Genomic DNA, 17,374 nt, shown 5'->3' on the forward strand with positions numbered 1-17,374 from the left:
AGTGGTAGGGATAGCATTTACCTCTTTCATGCCCTTGAGTCCTTTTTCAGAAGCTCCCTCCTTTAAGCAAATAGAAATTACCTGAACACAAGACGATTTACTTAATACGAACCAAAATAATACATCGATGAAGAAAACTTTTTCCTCAGTAATGAAAAACCTAAAACTTATTCACTCAGATAGCTTAAATATTAAGAATCTGAACATTATAATTCCATAAGAGTTACAACCACCTGTCAATATAAATCAGACCAATACTGCCAATATATCTGAACATCCGATCACTGGAACATATAATTCTGAAATACCCTTATTGTGCCTTGATACAACAAATATTAGGGTTTTTCCACTTAAGGACTTGTAAAGCCCCTTTCAACAAGGCGGTCACTTTGGATGGGAAGTAATGAAAGATCCCATGATGGACAAGCTAGCAGCATTCAGAAGATCAAGATGAAAAGTCTGTGTTTGCTGTATTTTTGGGGTAAACAAGATATGGTGGGGGAGGTAGAAAGTCTAGTGGATTTCATAGGACAATTGTAAAGTTTTTTTTGGGTTTTGATTCTGCATGATACCCCCAGGGGGTTGTAAATCCCACCTCATCAGTCTTACCTGATGAGTTTTTTGGTGTGAATACAAAGTTACCTTTCTCAAAAAAAGCCTTTCTACAAGGTGGGGAGAGACTGGACACCAAAAGCATGTAGAATTTTATTTTTATTTTTTCTAGTAACCAAGAAATCCCCTAGCATAAAGGCGAATGGTTCGACTTGGTAAATGATGGACCTGCCTCTCAATCATTCTCCACTTAAGTATCTGGCTTTTATCTGTGGAAGGTTTTACAAAAGCATGGAGAATTATTACAACAATAACAACAACATACCCAGTGTCGTCCCGCAAAGTGGAGTTTGGAGAGGGTAGAGTGTGCATAAACCTTACCCCTACCTCAAGAGATAGAAAGAAAAAAATGAACTATTATGCGATATAAAATATTTAAGTCTAACTGTAGATTCGACATTACAGACCTGATATGCAATTACTATTGAATTCCGAAAAAGCTAGGGTAGAAAAAGTGCAAACTGACTCGGAAACTTGGGACCTTGGCTTAGTAATGAATGAAGGGAAGCTCTTCGAGCTTTCTCCATAAGGGGAAGAATTCCTAATCTGTGAGCTATTGAGGATCTATTCTCTGAAAGGAATGAAAGGAATGATAGAACTGACTTTTCTTATGGGAAGCTCTTCGAGCTTTCTCCATAAGGGGAAGAATTCCTAATCTGTGAGCTATTGAGGATCTATTCTCTGAAAGGAATGATAGAACTGACCTTCCTTACCTAATACTCCCTCAGGTCCAAAATATTTGTCCATTTAGCCTTTGTATTTTGGTTCAAAGTAAGCATCCACTTATATAATCAAGAGGGAATTATTTATTTTCTTCCAAGTTCACCCTTATTTGAATAAGTGAGTCTTATGTAATCAAGAAACCATATTAATTAGATAGTAGCTAATTAAGGGTAGTTTAGTCAAAACACCTATTTTATTGACTGAAGGGTCAAAAGCCACACCTAAAATATTCCGATTCTTCGAGTTCCCTATCTAAACTATTACCAAATGTTTTATCGAAACAGACCTCGACGCTGTCTAGACCAAGTGTTTGCATACAATCGCTTCTAGGCTCATAACTTCATTTTCTCATAAATTTCGCCCACATGGCATATGTAACGGCTATATGAGCTGATCAACAAAGTTTTTACTTTTTTAAAAAAAAAATTAAATCAATTCTTTTGAAAACGTAAGCTCTCCCCTTCTTCATCATTTCTCAACCATTTTTCTTCATTTCTTCTTCTCTATCACAGATTTTCTCAGCCTCCTCCTTTTATCAACAATTTTCTTCTTTTGCAAGGACCAATCAGATTTCTTCTATCCACAAGATATCAAGACTTCTATGATTTGGGCAGAAATTTAAGTAGCTTGAGCCCACTAGAGTGACCTTATAATATCTGCCCAATCAAATCTTTCTATCTGTTCATGATTAACAATTCTTTCCTTGGCTCATTTTCATGACTATTCCAGGCAACATAATTTCTACTTCCACTGACAGTCCCAGCGAATTGACATCTTTACCGGTGATAGCCAATCACCATGCTTCATTATGATGGCCATTATGACAGGTCATTTTTCTTACAGGTAACCATTCCGAAGCAATTTGTTCAGCGTTTCGTCCATTTATAGCCAAGGATCGATCAGCACATTCTTGGTAATTAATAGGTACACTTCCCTTCACTTCCACTCTCTAATACCGAACGACCCCAGCGACTAGCCGCCTCAACCACCGGAGAAATCTCCGCCGCCACCAGCAGCGGCTAACCAACCCAGCTTCCAGCGCCACCAGTCAATGGCGACCATCCCCCACGCCGGAAGCCACGCGAGCCAGACCCCCGCTCCTCCGAACGAGAAATAAGACGAACACTTTTCGGGGAGAATCTTCTTCTTTTTCGGGTACACTTCGTTCACTGACCACCACCGGCCGGCCGACACCGGAGACGGAGTAGGCGCGCTGGAAACAGGTAAGGGTACTCTCCCCAGATCTCCCTATCCCCCTTCTCTCCCCCCTCTTTCCCTTTCTCTTCCCGTCACTGCTATCGCCGGCGGGACTAGGGCTCCCTTCGGCTCGACTCCTCGGCTGCGGCGAAGTGTAAGGGGGTAGCACCGGTCAAAGCAAGTGGGTACGAAGACGCCGGCGACGCTTCGGCAGCTATTCCGACATCGATATTGTCTTAACCAGCAGCACACAGGCATACCGGTGACATCTTTACTTTAATATTTAGCCACTTCTTTTCAGTTTTGGTTTCGTTGAACTTTTTTTCTTTATTTTGTCGTTTAGTTTGTTTAGTTTGTTGCTTGTTTCCGTCTTGTTTGTCCTTGTTTTTGTCTTGTTTCTGGTTTCTTGTTTGTCTCCTGTCTATTTCCTGGATTATTCCTTTGAATTTGTGTGAGCCTTGTATTTCTTGCTGCTGCTTTGCTACTACCATCGTTTATATCTTGATATTTTCTTATACTTTCGTCTAGTTGTGGCTGTGGGCGGTAATGGTTGGATAGGGTCATGTCCGAGGGGGTTGGGGCGTGGGGCCGGGGTGGGGGCGGGGGATGAGGAAAGGGCGGGAGTGGGAGGGAGGCCAAGGTTTGGCCGCGGGGGGGGTAGTGGAGGGCGTGTGGATAGTGATGGTAGGCTGAGGGTTGGGTCTTGGAATATAGGAACCCTTCAGGGTAAGTCCATAGAGCTTGTGAAGATTCTTAGGAAGAGGAGGATCAATCTTGCGTGTGTTCAAGAGACCAAGTGGGTAGGGTCTAAGGCTAGGGAGGTGGTTGGTTACAAGCTGTGGTACTCTGGGAGCGAGAGGCGTAGGAATGGAGTTGGCATCTTAGTAGATGAAGAGCTTAGAAGTCAGGTAGTAGAGGTGAAGAGGATCAACGATAGGTTGATGACTATTAAGTTGGTCATTCGGGGGTTTACCCTGAACGTGTGTAGTGCCTATGCGCCGCAAGTGGGATCGGAGAGGGAGGAGAAGATGCGGTTTTGGGAGGCGTTGGAGGAGGTGGTGAGAGGCGTGCCTAGCTCGGAGAAGATTGTTGTAGCAGGAGACTTCAACGGGCACATCGGGGCGTTACCAGGAGGCTTTGGTGATGTGCATGGTGGTTTTGGTTTTGGGGAGAGAAATGAAAAGGGGGCTACTCTATTGGAGTTTGCGAGGTCCTTTGGGCTGGTGGTGGTGAACTCGGGCTTCCCGAAGAAGGACGATCACCTGATCACATTTCGAAGCGCAATAGCCAGGACCCAGATTGACTTTTTGTTGCTTAGGAAAGGGGATAGGGCGTTGTGTAAGGACTGTAAGGTCATCCCGAGTGAGAATCTTTCGACCCAGCATAGGATCTTGGTTATGGATCTGGGTATAAAGAAGAATAGAAAGAGGAGGAGTAAGGAGTGTAGACCTAGAATTAAGTGGGGCGGCTTGGACGCCAGTGAATGCGTGGGAGATAAGGGAGAAGTTGGCGGGAATGGGGGTGTGGGAGTGTAGGGGGAACGTGGATAGTATGTGGGATAGGGCGGCTAGGTGCATCAGGGAGAATGCAAGAGAGGTGTTGGGTGTTTCTAGGGGCCGGGCCGGGCATCATCGGGGGGATTGGTGGTGGAATGAAGAGGTGGAGAGAAAGTGGGGACCAAGAAAGGGGCGTATGCTAAATTGGTTGAGAGTAAGGACGAAGAAGAGAAGCGGGTAAACAGGAAGGAGGCTAAGTCAGCAGTCACGGCAGCTAAGACGGCCGCTTTTGAGAGCTTGTATGCAGGGTTACAGGGGAAAGGAGGGGAGAAAAAGTTGTTTAGACTCGCTAAGGCTAGGGAGAGGAAGGGTCGTGACCTCGATCAGGTGAGGTGCATTAAGGAGGAGGACGGTAGAGTGTTGGTGGAGGACGGCCACATTAAGAATAGATGGCAGTCGTACTTTCATAGGCTCTTGAATGACGAAGGGGATAGAGCTATTGTGTTAGTGGAACTGGAGCACTCAGAGGAGTGTCGGGATTTTAGCTATTGTAGACGTTTTAAGGTAGAAGAGGTTAGAGAGGCTGTTCGCAGGATGCGAAGGGGTAGGGCGACGAGGCCGGACGAGATACCGGTGGAGTTTTAGAAGTTCGTTGGAGAGGCTGGAGTAAGGTGGTTGACTCGATTGTTTAATGAAATCTTCAAGACGGCAAAGATGCCCGAGGCTTGGAGGTGGAGTACCATGATCCCTCTCTATAAGAATAAGGGTGACATCCAGAGTTGTAATAACTATAGGGGGATTAAGTTATTGAGTCACTCTATGAAGATTTGGGAGAGAGTGGTCGAGGTGAGGCTGAGACGGATAGTGTCTATTTCCGAAAACCAGTTTGGATTTATGCCTGGCCGCTCGACGACGGAGGCAATTCACCTGGTGCGGAGGTTGGTGGAACAGTATAGGGAAAGGAAGAAGGACCTGCACATGGTATTTATCGACCTGGAGAAGGCTTACGACAAAGTCCCCAGGGAGGTGCTTTGGAGATGCTTGGAGGTGAGTGGAGTACCGCTGGCATATATCAGAACAATTAAGGATATGTATGATGGAGCGAAAACTCAGGTGAGGAGGCGGGAGGAGACTCAGAGCATTTCACTGTCTTGACAGGATTGCATCAGGGATCTACTCTTAGTCCCTTTTTGTTTGCGTTGGTGATGGATGTGTTGACGCAGCGTATTCAAGGGGAGGTGCCTTGGTGTATGCTTTTTGCAGACGATGTAGTTCTGATAGATGAGACTCGAGGGTGAATGACAAATTAGAGGTGTGGAGGCAAACTCTTGAGTCTAAAGGGTTCAGGGTAAGCAAAAGCAAGACAGAGTATGTGGAATGCAAGTTTAATGACGTGAGGCGGGAGAATGAGGTAGTAGTGAAGCTGGAATCACAGGAGGTATGTAAGAGGGATAGTTTCAAGTATCTCGGGTCCGTGATCCAGAGTAACGGTGAGATTGACGAGGATGTCTCGCACCATATTGGGGCGGGATGGATGAAGTGGAAGCTCGCGTCGGGGGTGTTGTGTGATAAGAAGGTGCCGCCCAAGCTGAAAGGCAAATTCTACAGGGTGGTAGTCCGTCCGGCCATGTTGTATGGAGCGGAGTGTTGGCCAGTTAAGAACTCCCACATCCAAAAAATGAAGGTGGCAGAAATGCGGATGTTGCGCTGGATGTGTGGGCTGACTAGAGGGGATAGAGTTCGGAATGAGACTATCCGGGAGAAGGTTGGTGTGACTCCAGTGGAGTGCAAGATGCGGGAAGCCCGATTGAGATGGTTCGGACACGTGAAGAGGAGGGGCATGGATGCTCCGGTTCGTAGGTGTGAGAGGCTAGCGTTGGATGGTTTTAGGCGGGGTAGGGGTAGGCCGAAGAAGTACTGGGGTGAGGTGATTAGGCGGGACATGGAGCAGTTACAGCTCACCGAGGACATGACCCTAGATAGGAAGGTCTGGAGGACGCGAATTAGGGCAGAAGACTAGGGCCGGTTTGGGTCGCTAGTGTAGGGAATTACTTGGTGGGGGTTTTATTCTTGTTATGATTCCGTGTTCCATGTTTTATTACGAATCTGTGTGCTTTCCTCTGTTTTCTAATACTTATGGGTGCCGTATTTAGGTTATGTAATCTAGTTCTGTGCTTTACTATGAGTTTGTGTGGTATCTCGTGACTTGAGCCGGGGGTCTATCGGAAACAGCCTTTCTACTTCTTTAGAGGTAGAGGTATGGACTGCGTACATCTTACCCCCCCAGACCCCACTAAGTGGGAATACACTGGGTTTGTTGTTGTTGTTGTTGTTGTTATCTAAAATCCCTAATTATAGGGGATTACATGGGATAGGCTACACATCTATACAGATTATACCGGCCTGGGTAAAATTTTTACCGGATATCTTTTACCTGTCCCATGTTTGTATCTATCACGCTCTCTCATAACATTGTCAATAGCCAACGGTGCATCACCTTCATCTTATGAGTGTTTGATTTCCAATTTAGACCTTGTAACCGTACCTGAAATTCGGCTAAAAGTATATATTTTTATCACATTATCATCTCATGTCTTATGCATAATTGTGTTGTTACATCGTTATTTTCTATGTTTTGAACTTATTACGTGTTTTATGTGTGCAGGAAATGTGTCGGATGAAAACGAATCCGAACGAGATAATTTGGTGCAAGTTCAGGGAAAAGAGAACAAAGAACAGAAAATGGCCGAGCACGTCCCTCGTCCCTCGTCCTCGACTTGGGAGGAGCTTAGACGAACCAGGAGTTCCAGCCCTCACACAAAACAGGGTAAAGGGAAGGCAAGCTCCCATCGCACACCACTGATGATGTACATGGGAAATACAATTGAAATAAAAAATATCAAGGTCGGAACAATTAAAAGTTAATGCACTTCAAGAGCAGCACCTAGAGGAGTCACAATTTGTGCTTTTTTGTCAATTTATGGAGAATATACACCAAAGAAGGCAAATGCTGAGAAGATTGAACCTGGTCCATCATGTGCCATATATGAATTTGATAAAGGAACAAGGTGATGACTTTAAAATTGGGTACCAAAGACAAGCAGCAATAATAATCAATTGGTTCCAGAAGAGGTTAGGAACCTAATCTTTGAAGTTTAGTATAAGAATGAGGATCCAAGGAGTGAATTGAGAAAGGGGAGAAGGCCACCAATTGGTGATCAATGAAAGTCAAAATTGTATCTTGAAACATTAGGGGGTTAAATGGTGTGGATAAAAGGAGATTGGTAAAACAGTTAGTTCATCAGTTGGGTGCGAACATTTATGTTCTTTTACAAACAAAAATAGAAGGGGAGGTCAAGAATCTGTTAATGGAAATGTGGACTAATAGATAGGTGGGGGAAGAACATCTAGAGGCTATGGTAGTAGTGGAGGGATTTTAACAATGTGGGATAAAAGGGAATGGATGGGAGAGCTAGTTGAGGTTGCTGGAACAATGATCACTTGTAAATTCACACGCACAAATCAGGATCTTACATGGCTTCTTAGTGCTGTTTATGCAAATTGTAATAGGGAGATTAGAAGAGAGCCGTGGAGAGCTAAGTTGTGCGGACTCTTCACTTTCGATGCCGCACCTGTGTCAGATTCTCCAAAAATACATTACTTTTGGAGAGTCCGACACATACCAGTTGACATTTTGAAGAGTCCGAGCAACATAGGTGGAGTGAAATGGCAACTAGCAAAAGCAATTGTGAGAGACCTTGGGTGGTGTATGGTGAATTTAATGTCACTATGTTTGTGGCAGAGAGAGCAAATTGTCACAGAATTTCAGGAACAATGACAGAATTTTCTGAGAGCATTAATGATCTGGAACTGGTAGATCCTCCTTTATTTGGAGGATCATACACTTGGAGGAGGTGGGAAAATCACAGTAGTGCTTCGAGGATCAATAGGTTCCCATACTCGCTGATTGGGAGGATTCCTTCTTACAGGTTAAACAGACTTTGTTACCAAGATTAGGGTCAGACCACAGTCCTTTTCTTCTAACATATTGGGATTGCGATTTCAAGAAGTCCTATTTTAAATTCGAAAATTGGTGGCAAGAAGTGGAAGGTTCTAAAGACAAGGTTAAAGCATGGTGGACTTCTTTCCCAAGCCGGGCAGACCCGCTTTCATCCTAGCAAACAAGCTAAAGCTCCTTAAAAAGGAGCTAATGCAGTGGAGCAGAAGCAACAGGTGCAACTGGAAGCGAAAAAAAGAAGAGATTGCAGCAGTTAGGATATGGGAATCACTACAGGAACACAGAAACCTCACTGATGATGAGCTAGTTCAAAAATATCATTTGGCTATGGAATTTGAAGAGGTGGTAAAAAAGGAGTAAATAGCTTGGAGGCAGAGATCAAGCATACAATGGCTGAAAAATGGGGGTAAGAACAAAGTTCTTTCACAGAATGGCTAATGCACACAAGAGGTTTAACTCAATAAATTCACTGGAAATGGAGGGACAAGTCATCACAGACAACAATTAAAAGTGCAATTCAGAGTTACTATCAGGATCTATATAAGGAAAATGAAGAATGGAGACCTGATTTTAATCTCCGAGGAGCAGCTGTGATCTCCATAGAAGATCAAATGTGGTTACAAAGAAGGTTCGAGGAGGAAGAGCTATGGAAGAGCATCAAAACATGTGCCATTGATAAGGCACCAGGATGAATTTTTTCCATATATTCTGGAAGTTGGTTAACCAGAACATCATGGGCACAGTGCAGTATTTCCAAGATCATCAGGTGTTTTAAAGGTGCTTGAATGTCACTTATGTAGCCCTTATCCCTAAAAAGACAGGAGCAGTGAAATTAAAAGATTTTAGACCAATCTGATCTCCGGAGTGTATAAGATAATTGCCAAAGTATTAGTAGAAAGACTGAAGAGAGTGATTGCCAGCTTGGTCAACATGCATCAAATGGCTTTTGTAAAAGGAAGACAGAGTATGAATGCAGCGCAAGTGGAGAACTTGTTTTTTCTCCTTCAGAGAGGGGACTCAGGCAAGGGGATCCTTCATCTCCCTTTTTGTTTATTTTAGCCATGGAGGGGTTCAGTAGTATGGTAAGAACATCACTTCAAAATAATTGGGTGAGAGGTTTCAAAATAGGAGATGACGGGAATATGTCATATGAGGTGGAGTACCATGATTCCAGTGTATAAGAACAAGGGAGACATCCAGAGTTGCAACAACTATAGAGGTATTAAGTTGTTGAGAATCAGTTCGGTTTCATGCTAGGTCGCTCGACCACTGAGGCCATTCACCTTGTGAGGAGATTAGTGGAGCAGTTTCGAGAGAGGACGGACTTGCACATGGTGTTTATTGATCTTGAGAAGGCATATGACAGAGTTCCCACAGAGATTCTATGGAGGTGCTTGGAGGATAGAGGGGTGTTCGTGGCGTACACTAGGTCAATTCAGGATGTGTACAATAGTGTGAAGACTCGTGTGAGGGCGGTAGGTGGAGATTCAGAGCACTTTCCAGTTTTGATAGGGTTGCATCAGGAATCGACTCTTAGCCCATTTTTATTTGCCTTGGTAATGGATGTTTTGACGCGACATATTCGAGGAGAGGTGCCTTGGTGTATGTTATTTGTAGATGATGTGGTACTGATTGACGAGACTCGGTGTGGAGTTAATGATAAGTTGGAGATTTACAGACAGACGCTTGAGTCTAAAGGATTTTGGTTAAGTAGAACCAAAACGGAGTACTTGGAGTGCAAGTTTAGTAATGTGTTGCAGGAGGCTGGAGTGGTTGTGAAGCTGGACTCTCAGGCCATTCAAAAGAGGAAGAGTTTCAAGTATCTGGGGTCTATGATTCTGGGCAATGGTGAGATTGACAAGGATATCACACATCGTATTGGGGCAGGGTGATTGAAATGGAAGCTCACTTCGGGAGTTTTATGTGATAAGAAGGTGTCCTCGAAGATTAAAGGATAGTCCGGTCCGCTATGTTGTATGGAGCGGAGTGTTGGCCCGTTAAGAACTCCCACATCCAAAAGTTGAAGATGGCGAAGATAAGAATGTTGCGATGAATGTGTGGACATACCAAGAAAGATAGGGTGAGGAATGAGATCATTCGGGAGAAGGTGGGAGTTGCCTCGGTGGAGGACAAGATGCGAGAAATGAGGTTACGTTGGTTCGGGCACGTGATGAGGAGAGGATCTGATGCTCCAGTGCGAAGGTGTGAGAAAATACTATAGATGGTTTTAGGCGGGGAAGAGTAGACTGAAGAAATATTGGAGGGAGGTGATTAGGCATGATATGGAGCCGTTACAGCTTACGGAGGACATGACCCTTGATAGGAAGATGTAGAGAACGCGGATTAGGGTAGAGGGTTAGAGGGTGGAAATGCGTCGGTAATAGTAGGGGAGCGTTCTTTTGTGTATGAAGTTTCGTGTTCGTGGTGTTGTGGTTGTAGTATTATCGTGTGGCTATTTTGCATACCGTACTAGTTTATATCCACTTATCTGTGGTGTTTGTTATACTGTTAGTTTATTTTGCACACTGTACTAGTTTATATGCACTTATCTTTTGTGTTTGGTATACTGTTATCGGTCCTAAGCCGGGGTCTATCGGAAACAACCTCTCTACTTCACCTAAGGTAGTGGTTTGGTCTGCGTACACTCTACCTTCCTCAGACCCCACTATGTGGGAATACACTGGGTATGTTGTTGTTGTTGCTATATGTCGATGACACTAATTTTTTGTGAAGCTGAAGAGGAACAAGTTAGTTACAACAGAGTCATGCTAGTGGTTTTCGAAGCTATGTCTGGACTGAAGGTGAACCGGAGAAAAAGTAATATTTTCCCTATCAAAGAAGTGGCCAACATCCAGGCTTTAGCTAGTATACTTGGGTGTGGAGAGATAACCTGCCAACTATGTATCTAGGCACGCCTCTAGGCAAAAGGCACAAGGATGTGGAAATTTGGGACAACATTGTGGAGAAAGTTGAAAAGAGATTGGCCCAATGGAAAGCTCAATACCTATCATTAGGGGGAAGGCTCACACTAAGAAATTCAGTGTTGGACTCCTAACCTACATATGTGATGTCTCTGTTTCCTATTCCTGCAAGTGTGGTTAAAAAGTTGACTACGCTGAGAAGAGAATTTTTATGGAAAGGTAGCAAAGAAGGGGAAGGCTACAATCTGGTGAAACGGGAAATGGCACAGCTGAGTAAAGAGGTTATAAAGGTTATAGAGGTTCAATGACGAAGAATCAACCTTGTGAAAGGAGGTCATCACTCATCAATTTGGTTAGATTAGCCCATGGTGCTCCAATGAGGTGAATTGTACTTATGGTATGGGAGACAATCAGATCCTTATGGCCAAGTTTGAAGGGTAAATCCAGAATAAAGGTAGGAGATGGCATCAAGACCATGTTCTGAAAAGATAACTGGATAGGGAAAACTCCATTGCAAGGAACTTATCCTGATCTTAGGGGTCTAAGCACTAATCCTGAAGCAACTATATAGGAGAGTTGGTCAACTCAAGGGTGGAACTTCAACTTTAGAAGACATATTAATGCCTGGGAAGTGGACAGAGTCACGAGATTATTAAATGAAGTGGAGGCCTTCACTGGAACTGTCCTGGAACCTGATACATTGCAATGGAGACACACAGTGGATGGCATATTCTCTGTGAATAGAGTCTATAAGGAGCACAGAGTGATGCAAGGTGATGATCTAAGGATATGGAAGAATATCTGGAAAAACGTGGCACTTAGGAAAGTGAAGTGTTTCACCTGGCTAGTAGTGAAGAAGGCATGTCTTACTCATGAAGTGCTACAAAAGAGGGAAGAATTGTGGTGACTAGATATTGTTTGTGCAATGAAACTGGGGAGACAAATGACCATCTTTTTCTGAATTGCAAGTTCACTTCACAACTCTGGAATCTGTTCTTTAATCTCACAAAGACTGAATGGACAATGTCAGAGCATACCATTGATCTGAGTTGCTGGATTAGAAGAGGGGGGAGTAAGAGCCAGAAAAAATGGTGGAAGATAATACCTTCATGTATATGATGGACAATCTGGCAGGAGAGAAATGGGAGATGCTTTGAAGACAAGATTAAGTGTATTCATGATGTGAAATCGAACTGCTTAGTGTCTTTATTTTTTTGGTGTAAAGGAAACTGTATAGAGGAAGTAGATGAGTTGGTAGACTTTTTAGGACCTCTGTAAAGTTAAGAGTCTAATCTTTCTGTCCTGTAACATTTTTTGGAGGTGGCCAGCATTCCTTGAAGTTGAGGAATACAACAGTATTAAATCTCAAGAAAAAAAAAAAAAATTGAGGAGGAGCACTTTTTAAATTGAAGTAACTAAAACAAACGAGGAGTGTTGAATTTTGCTTTTAGTTAATGTAGTAATTTTTAGCAAAATAAATTGTTTAGCTTTTGGATGAATTTAAAATTCAAACTATTATAGTTTGTTTAGTAATTGAGATATTCTTGGTAGTTTGAATTGTAAATAATGTTGATTTTCTGTTATAAGTTGGCTATTTAAAACCCTCCTATACTGGAGAAAAATATTGAGAAACATTCTCCAATCATAAAGAATATACTGAAAGACATTTTCAATCCATTGAGAGACAAACTAACATGATTGCTTAAATCAGCAGAATCACCAGTAAAACAATAAGCATGCTTTCAAATTTAAAATATAAGACATGTTAATTAAGTCAAAAAACTCTGAATGATTAACATTCTTTTCCCTCTTTTCCAATTCCAGAATATACACCTAATTCTATAGCAGATACTTTAATATTTGGCTAAGAAAGCACATGGATATATAGGACTGGATCAATGCCCTAACTTTTATGCCATAAGAAGTTTCTAGGGAAATATTCATCAACAAAAGCTATATCCTAATGTTGGTTGTGTAAATAAGTGTAAAAGCTTTTTAGAAAAATATTTTCCAGAAGATAATCGTCCTCTTTTACAACAATAACTAAACCTCAGTACCAAGCAGGGTCGAGTATTGTATTTCATCAGTCTCAAGAACTTAAGAACATTTGTAGAGATAAGTGTCAGCAACAAGTGAGCTACAATTTTTGGAAAACCAAGCTTAGGCAGCCAGCCAATAAGGTGATTTCTTCTCTTTTTTCTTTTCAATAACAAGGGAGGAAGTGAGTAATCATAGACGAGTGAAAGGCATCCCATATTAAAAGTAATGTTTCATGTCTTCTTCCAATTTTCTATTAACCATTTCATGTTTCTCCTTTTCAGCTGAAATTTTAAAGGAAAGTGCATATTTTCTTTCTTTTTTTTCTTTTTGAAAAATTTACAGGCATCTATCACAAATGAATCATGTTAACTCTCAGCATTGAAGTGCCCAATTTAAGTAACAGAACAAAGATAACAAGTCTTACCATTAGTCCCCGATTGCGTGAACGAGGAAGATCTTGGATGAATTTTTCGAATGCATCTAATCTTACTCTGCCTTTAACTTCTACAAATTCAGACCACTTGAGATCAAGCAACTTCTCACCACTACATAAAATTTATCATTCATCGGATCAACAAAATATGACTTCAGTGGACTACAAAAATCATCAAAGAAGAGATAGAAAACAGCTTGTCATGCATGCAGGTCTAAATGCTACAAATCAAGTGAACAGAAATAGATCTATCAGCATTGCATGTGAAGAGGATCAGTGCAAGAGCAAGTCAAATAATGAACAAAAGCATGGAAAGTGAAAAGCCAGATAGATTATGCACAATAGTAGCGGCAGCTAAATAACGTTATTAAATAGGTAACCATGAAAGATGCGAATCTTTCCTGAATACAGAGAAAATGCCTGCCATACTTCATACTGAAAGAGCCATCATATAAACAGTCCGTAAAGACTAAAGAGTAAATATATCTAAGGAAATCTGTCAGCATTTAGAATTAAGTTAACTACATTGAGTCAAATAGACACAATTCAAGAACATTTTGAATTAATTTGAACGCACATGATGAATGAAATAACCATGAGCCACTACCTACAATAGAAGAGTGTGATAATTCCCAAATCTACTCAGGTGGACAATTTAGAAGTAAGCTCAGCGTGTTTTTCATATGAATAAAGGCGCCATACAGGAATTCTAGGGATCTCTCCAATATAAAAGACCAGATACGCAAGCTCTTAATACACATCCCTTTGAGGCACTGACACAATTTCTTTTTTTCCCTTTTCTCTTAACTGCACTCATGATGAACTGGAATATGTGATGTACCTTAAAATAGTTCCATATTTAAACATTGAGATTTGTATGATTTTATGACTGACTGACCAACTATCAAACTCAAAGGGGCCAGATATCTTTCAATTGTAAGAGGCATGGAAAATAATTTTCCAGGAAAACCAACAAAAAATTTTAGAGCTGTGTTTTGAATGTAAAATGAAACGTGGGATTCTTTTAATACATTACTTCAGATCAAAATAAACGGCAAAGAGGGATATGACGATGCTATTCTCGAAAAATTGACATTAGATAGATACTGTGTGGTTATATTCTGTTTTGATAACCAATGCTGTGTGGTTATATTGACTGAAGGATGTGTATTGAATGCTTGTGGACCAAGTGCTCAAGCTACACACTTGAATGGTGAGTGATAACCTTACTGCAGACTGTGTTTCTACAACTTATAGCACGTTTGGTCAAGCTTATTTTTTCCCAAAAGTGCTTATTTTACTAAAGAGAAATTAGTCAAATGCCCTCCCAACCTATTACCGAATTTCCAACTACACACCTATACTTCACGAGGGTCCTATTACCCCCCTAAACTTTTTAAAAGTGAAATATATACCTCCTCAAAAACTCATACCCAAATCTATACGAGGTGGTGAAGTGCACGCACTTCGCCACGTAATAGTACTTTTTTTTAATAAAAAAATTATTTTTCTTTATTTAATTATACTCTTTCCTATTCCCCTTTCCAGCCTTTTTTTCCTTTTCTTTTTTGAAGTAAACAATGTTGAAACAAAGGTCTGAAGAGGACAGAAACAGAACTCAAAGATTTGCAGCGGGAGTTAGGTGAACTAGGGAAGAGAACAGGAGAAAGAGGGAAAAGGGGTAGCTCAACGACGTCGTCGGAGTTGGATGAATGAGAGTGGTGCTTTTCCGCTTTGGATGAAGCAAAAAATAAATCCCAAAGTAATGATTGAAGAAAAAACTGACATTGGGGATGATTAAATTGAAGGAATAAGAAGAAATTATGAGGGTTTAGTTGGGTTTTACGAGGGGTATATATAACATTTGGTTCAAAGTCCTGAAAATTAGAGATACAAAGATGGGTTCTTGAAAATTATAAATTGGACATTGATGAAGAAGAGAGAAAAATTTCAAAAAATTAACGGTTCTTGATCTAGTAAAAGAGATAGTAATCATAATAAGTGTGGATGCATAAATCACTTTCTATCTATATTCACACAAATTGTAAACTTAAATATCCATGGAGTTGACGTATATATCTATGTACAGCTTTTGGAGAAATATACAAAGTTACCGGTGTCAAAAAAAAAATGACTCATTAAAGAAAACATAATTGCTGAATAACAACTTAAGATTCAAGTTAGATGGTCACATTGTTTCACTTGGTCTCAAAGAAGGCAAAGGTACTTCATTCGAATCTCACCCCACCAATTATCAAAAAGAAATTTCACGTGTTTTAGATGAGACAATCGCACAGTCAACAATATTTTTTTCAGTCGGAATATTTAAATTGCAGTAAGTAATCATAAGTCATCCTGGTTGATTTATTGTATATACAGAGTGCATTGTCATTTGAGATCAAGAAAGAATCCTCACCTAGTTGATCTACCATAGAGGCAGAGGGCATAGTATGATACTTCTGATGTTTGGAGAAAGCGAGAGGGTAGGAATGGTATGTTCACTGTTAAATCATATTATTACATTACCAGTGTGTGTTGGAGAGGGGAATTGGATTTCCCACATCTTTCTATTTGGACTCCCAGGGTGCCAAGGTGTATTTCTTTGTGTGGCTGGTAGGAAGGAGAGTGATGCTGACAGTAGAAAATATAAAAAGGAGAATCACATACGTCAATTGATGCTTCACGTGCAAATGTTCAAGTGAAGATGCAGATCATCTCTTGGTGCATTATCAGGTCACTACGCATTTATGGTCAATGGTCCTAATTGGTTCATAATACAATGGGTGATGTTGTGAACAATGAAAGAGGTATTGCATAGCTGGGCCTTCAAAGAGAGAAGATCGAGAGCACAGGATGTTGCTCCATAACCCACTATGTGGGTTCTGTAGAAATAGAGGAACATGATAGCTTTTGAGGGTGTTGAGAATGATTTTGTAAATCGCAAAATGTCTTTCGTTTCTAGTGTACTTTCAGTATTACCCATGAGGTGCCTTTGTGTATGGATGATTTCTTTTGTACGACTTGTATATGGGGTTTTTTAATTCAAGAATAAAATTATTACCTTGTCAAAAAAAGTATACATAAATTATCCAAAATTAGCACCATATACATATAAGCTTGAGTCAACCTCAGATGGATAGTGTTCAACATGTAGTTCATATATTATCCTTCCTCCCTTTCATTTTATGTGTCTTAGTTTGATTATGCATGGAGTTTGAGGAAGGTTCTCGAATCATGTGTTCTTAAACTAAAGATGTGTATAATATACCAAAATATCCGTAAAAATGTCATACATTTTTAAACAGACTAAAAAGAAAATAAGCACATAAATTGAAACTGAGGAAGCAGGACTACATTGTTTTTGAAAAGTGTGCATTATAGCGGATTGGGATGAAAGATATTGTGTATCTGACTTGAGGCACGAAAAACATTTTCAGTTGATACAAGATTCTTGCAGGGAACAAGTGCGCACAAAATATGAAGTATATTGGTCTGCGTCACCTTGTGTGAAGAAATGTTAGGCAGCAAAACATTTTCTGACCTTCAAATATTACGAAGCTCATCAACTCACCGATAAGACCACATAAAGACTTTATTGTCCTACTAAGAGGGTGTCATGCTCCTTTCTTATTATCTCTCTATCTACTAGTATTTCATTACAATTATTACGATATATAACAAGGAAAGATTAGATAAGATAAAAACATTGTGAGATTAGGTCCCAACCCAAAGTTGTTCCTTCTGAATGAGGCAATTCTCTTTGTTGACGAAAAAACTGAATCTTGAAGGAGTTCAAAGAAAATTGCAAAAGAAGCGGCTGATTATTTTTGGTTCAATCAAACCGGATCATGCAGGGACACTTTCAGAAAGTTGGGAAAAGCAGCTGATTTCATTCGGTTCAATCAACTTTTACAGTCAGAGTTTTGAGGACTGG

At 41.0% G+C, this 17,374-nt stretch overlaps 1 protein-coding gene across 7 annotated transcripts in view; it reads right to left on the bottom strand.

Annotated features, from left to right (window-relative positions):
* LOC107877741 overlaps nucleotides 1–17,374 on the bottom strand; it is a 43,217-nt gene that overhangs the window by 10,781 nt on the left and 15,062 nt on the right. For all 7 annotated transcript variants that reach the window (XR_001676488.2, XR_007042640.1, XR_007042641.1 and 4 more), the window contains exons 3-4: nucleotides 13,432–13,552; nucleotides 22–81 (exon numbers count right to left, since the gene is read on the bottom strand). Coding sequence is in view for 2 of the 7 variants with exons in the window: in XM_047393445.1 (XP_047249401.1) it covers nucleotides 22–81; nucleotides 13,432–13,552 (181 nt within the window). In the remaining 5 variants the exon portion in view is untranslated. The remainder of the gene's footprint in view (nucleotides 1–21; nucleotides 82–13,431; nucleotides 13,553–17,374) is intronic.

This window comes from Capsicum annuum, chromosome 7 (assembly GCF_002878395.1).
Source record: "Capsicum annuum cultivar UCD-10X-F1 chromosome 7, UCD10Xv1.1, whole genome shotgun sequence".
NCBI classification, from domain to species: Eukaryota; Viridiplantae; Streptophyta; class Magnoliopsida; order Solanales; family Solanaceae; genus Capsicum; species Capsicum annuum.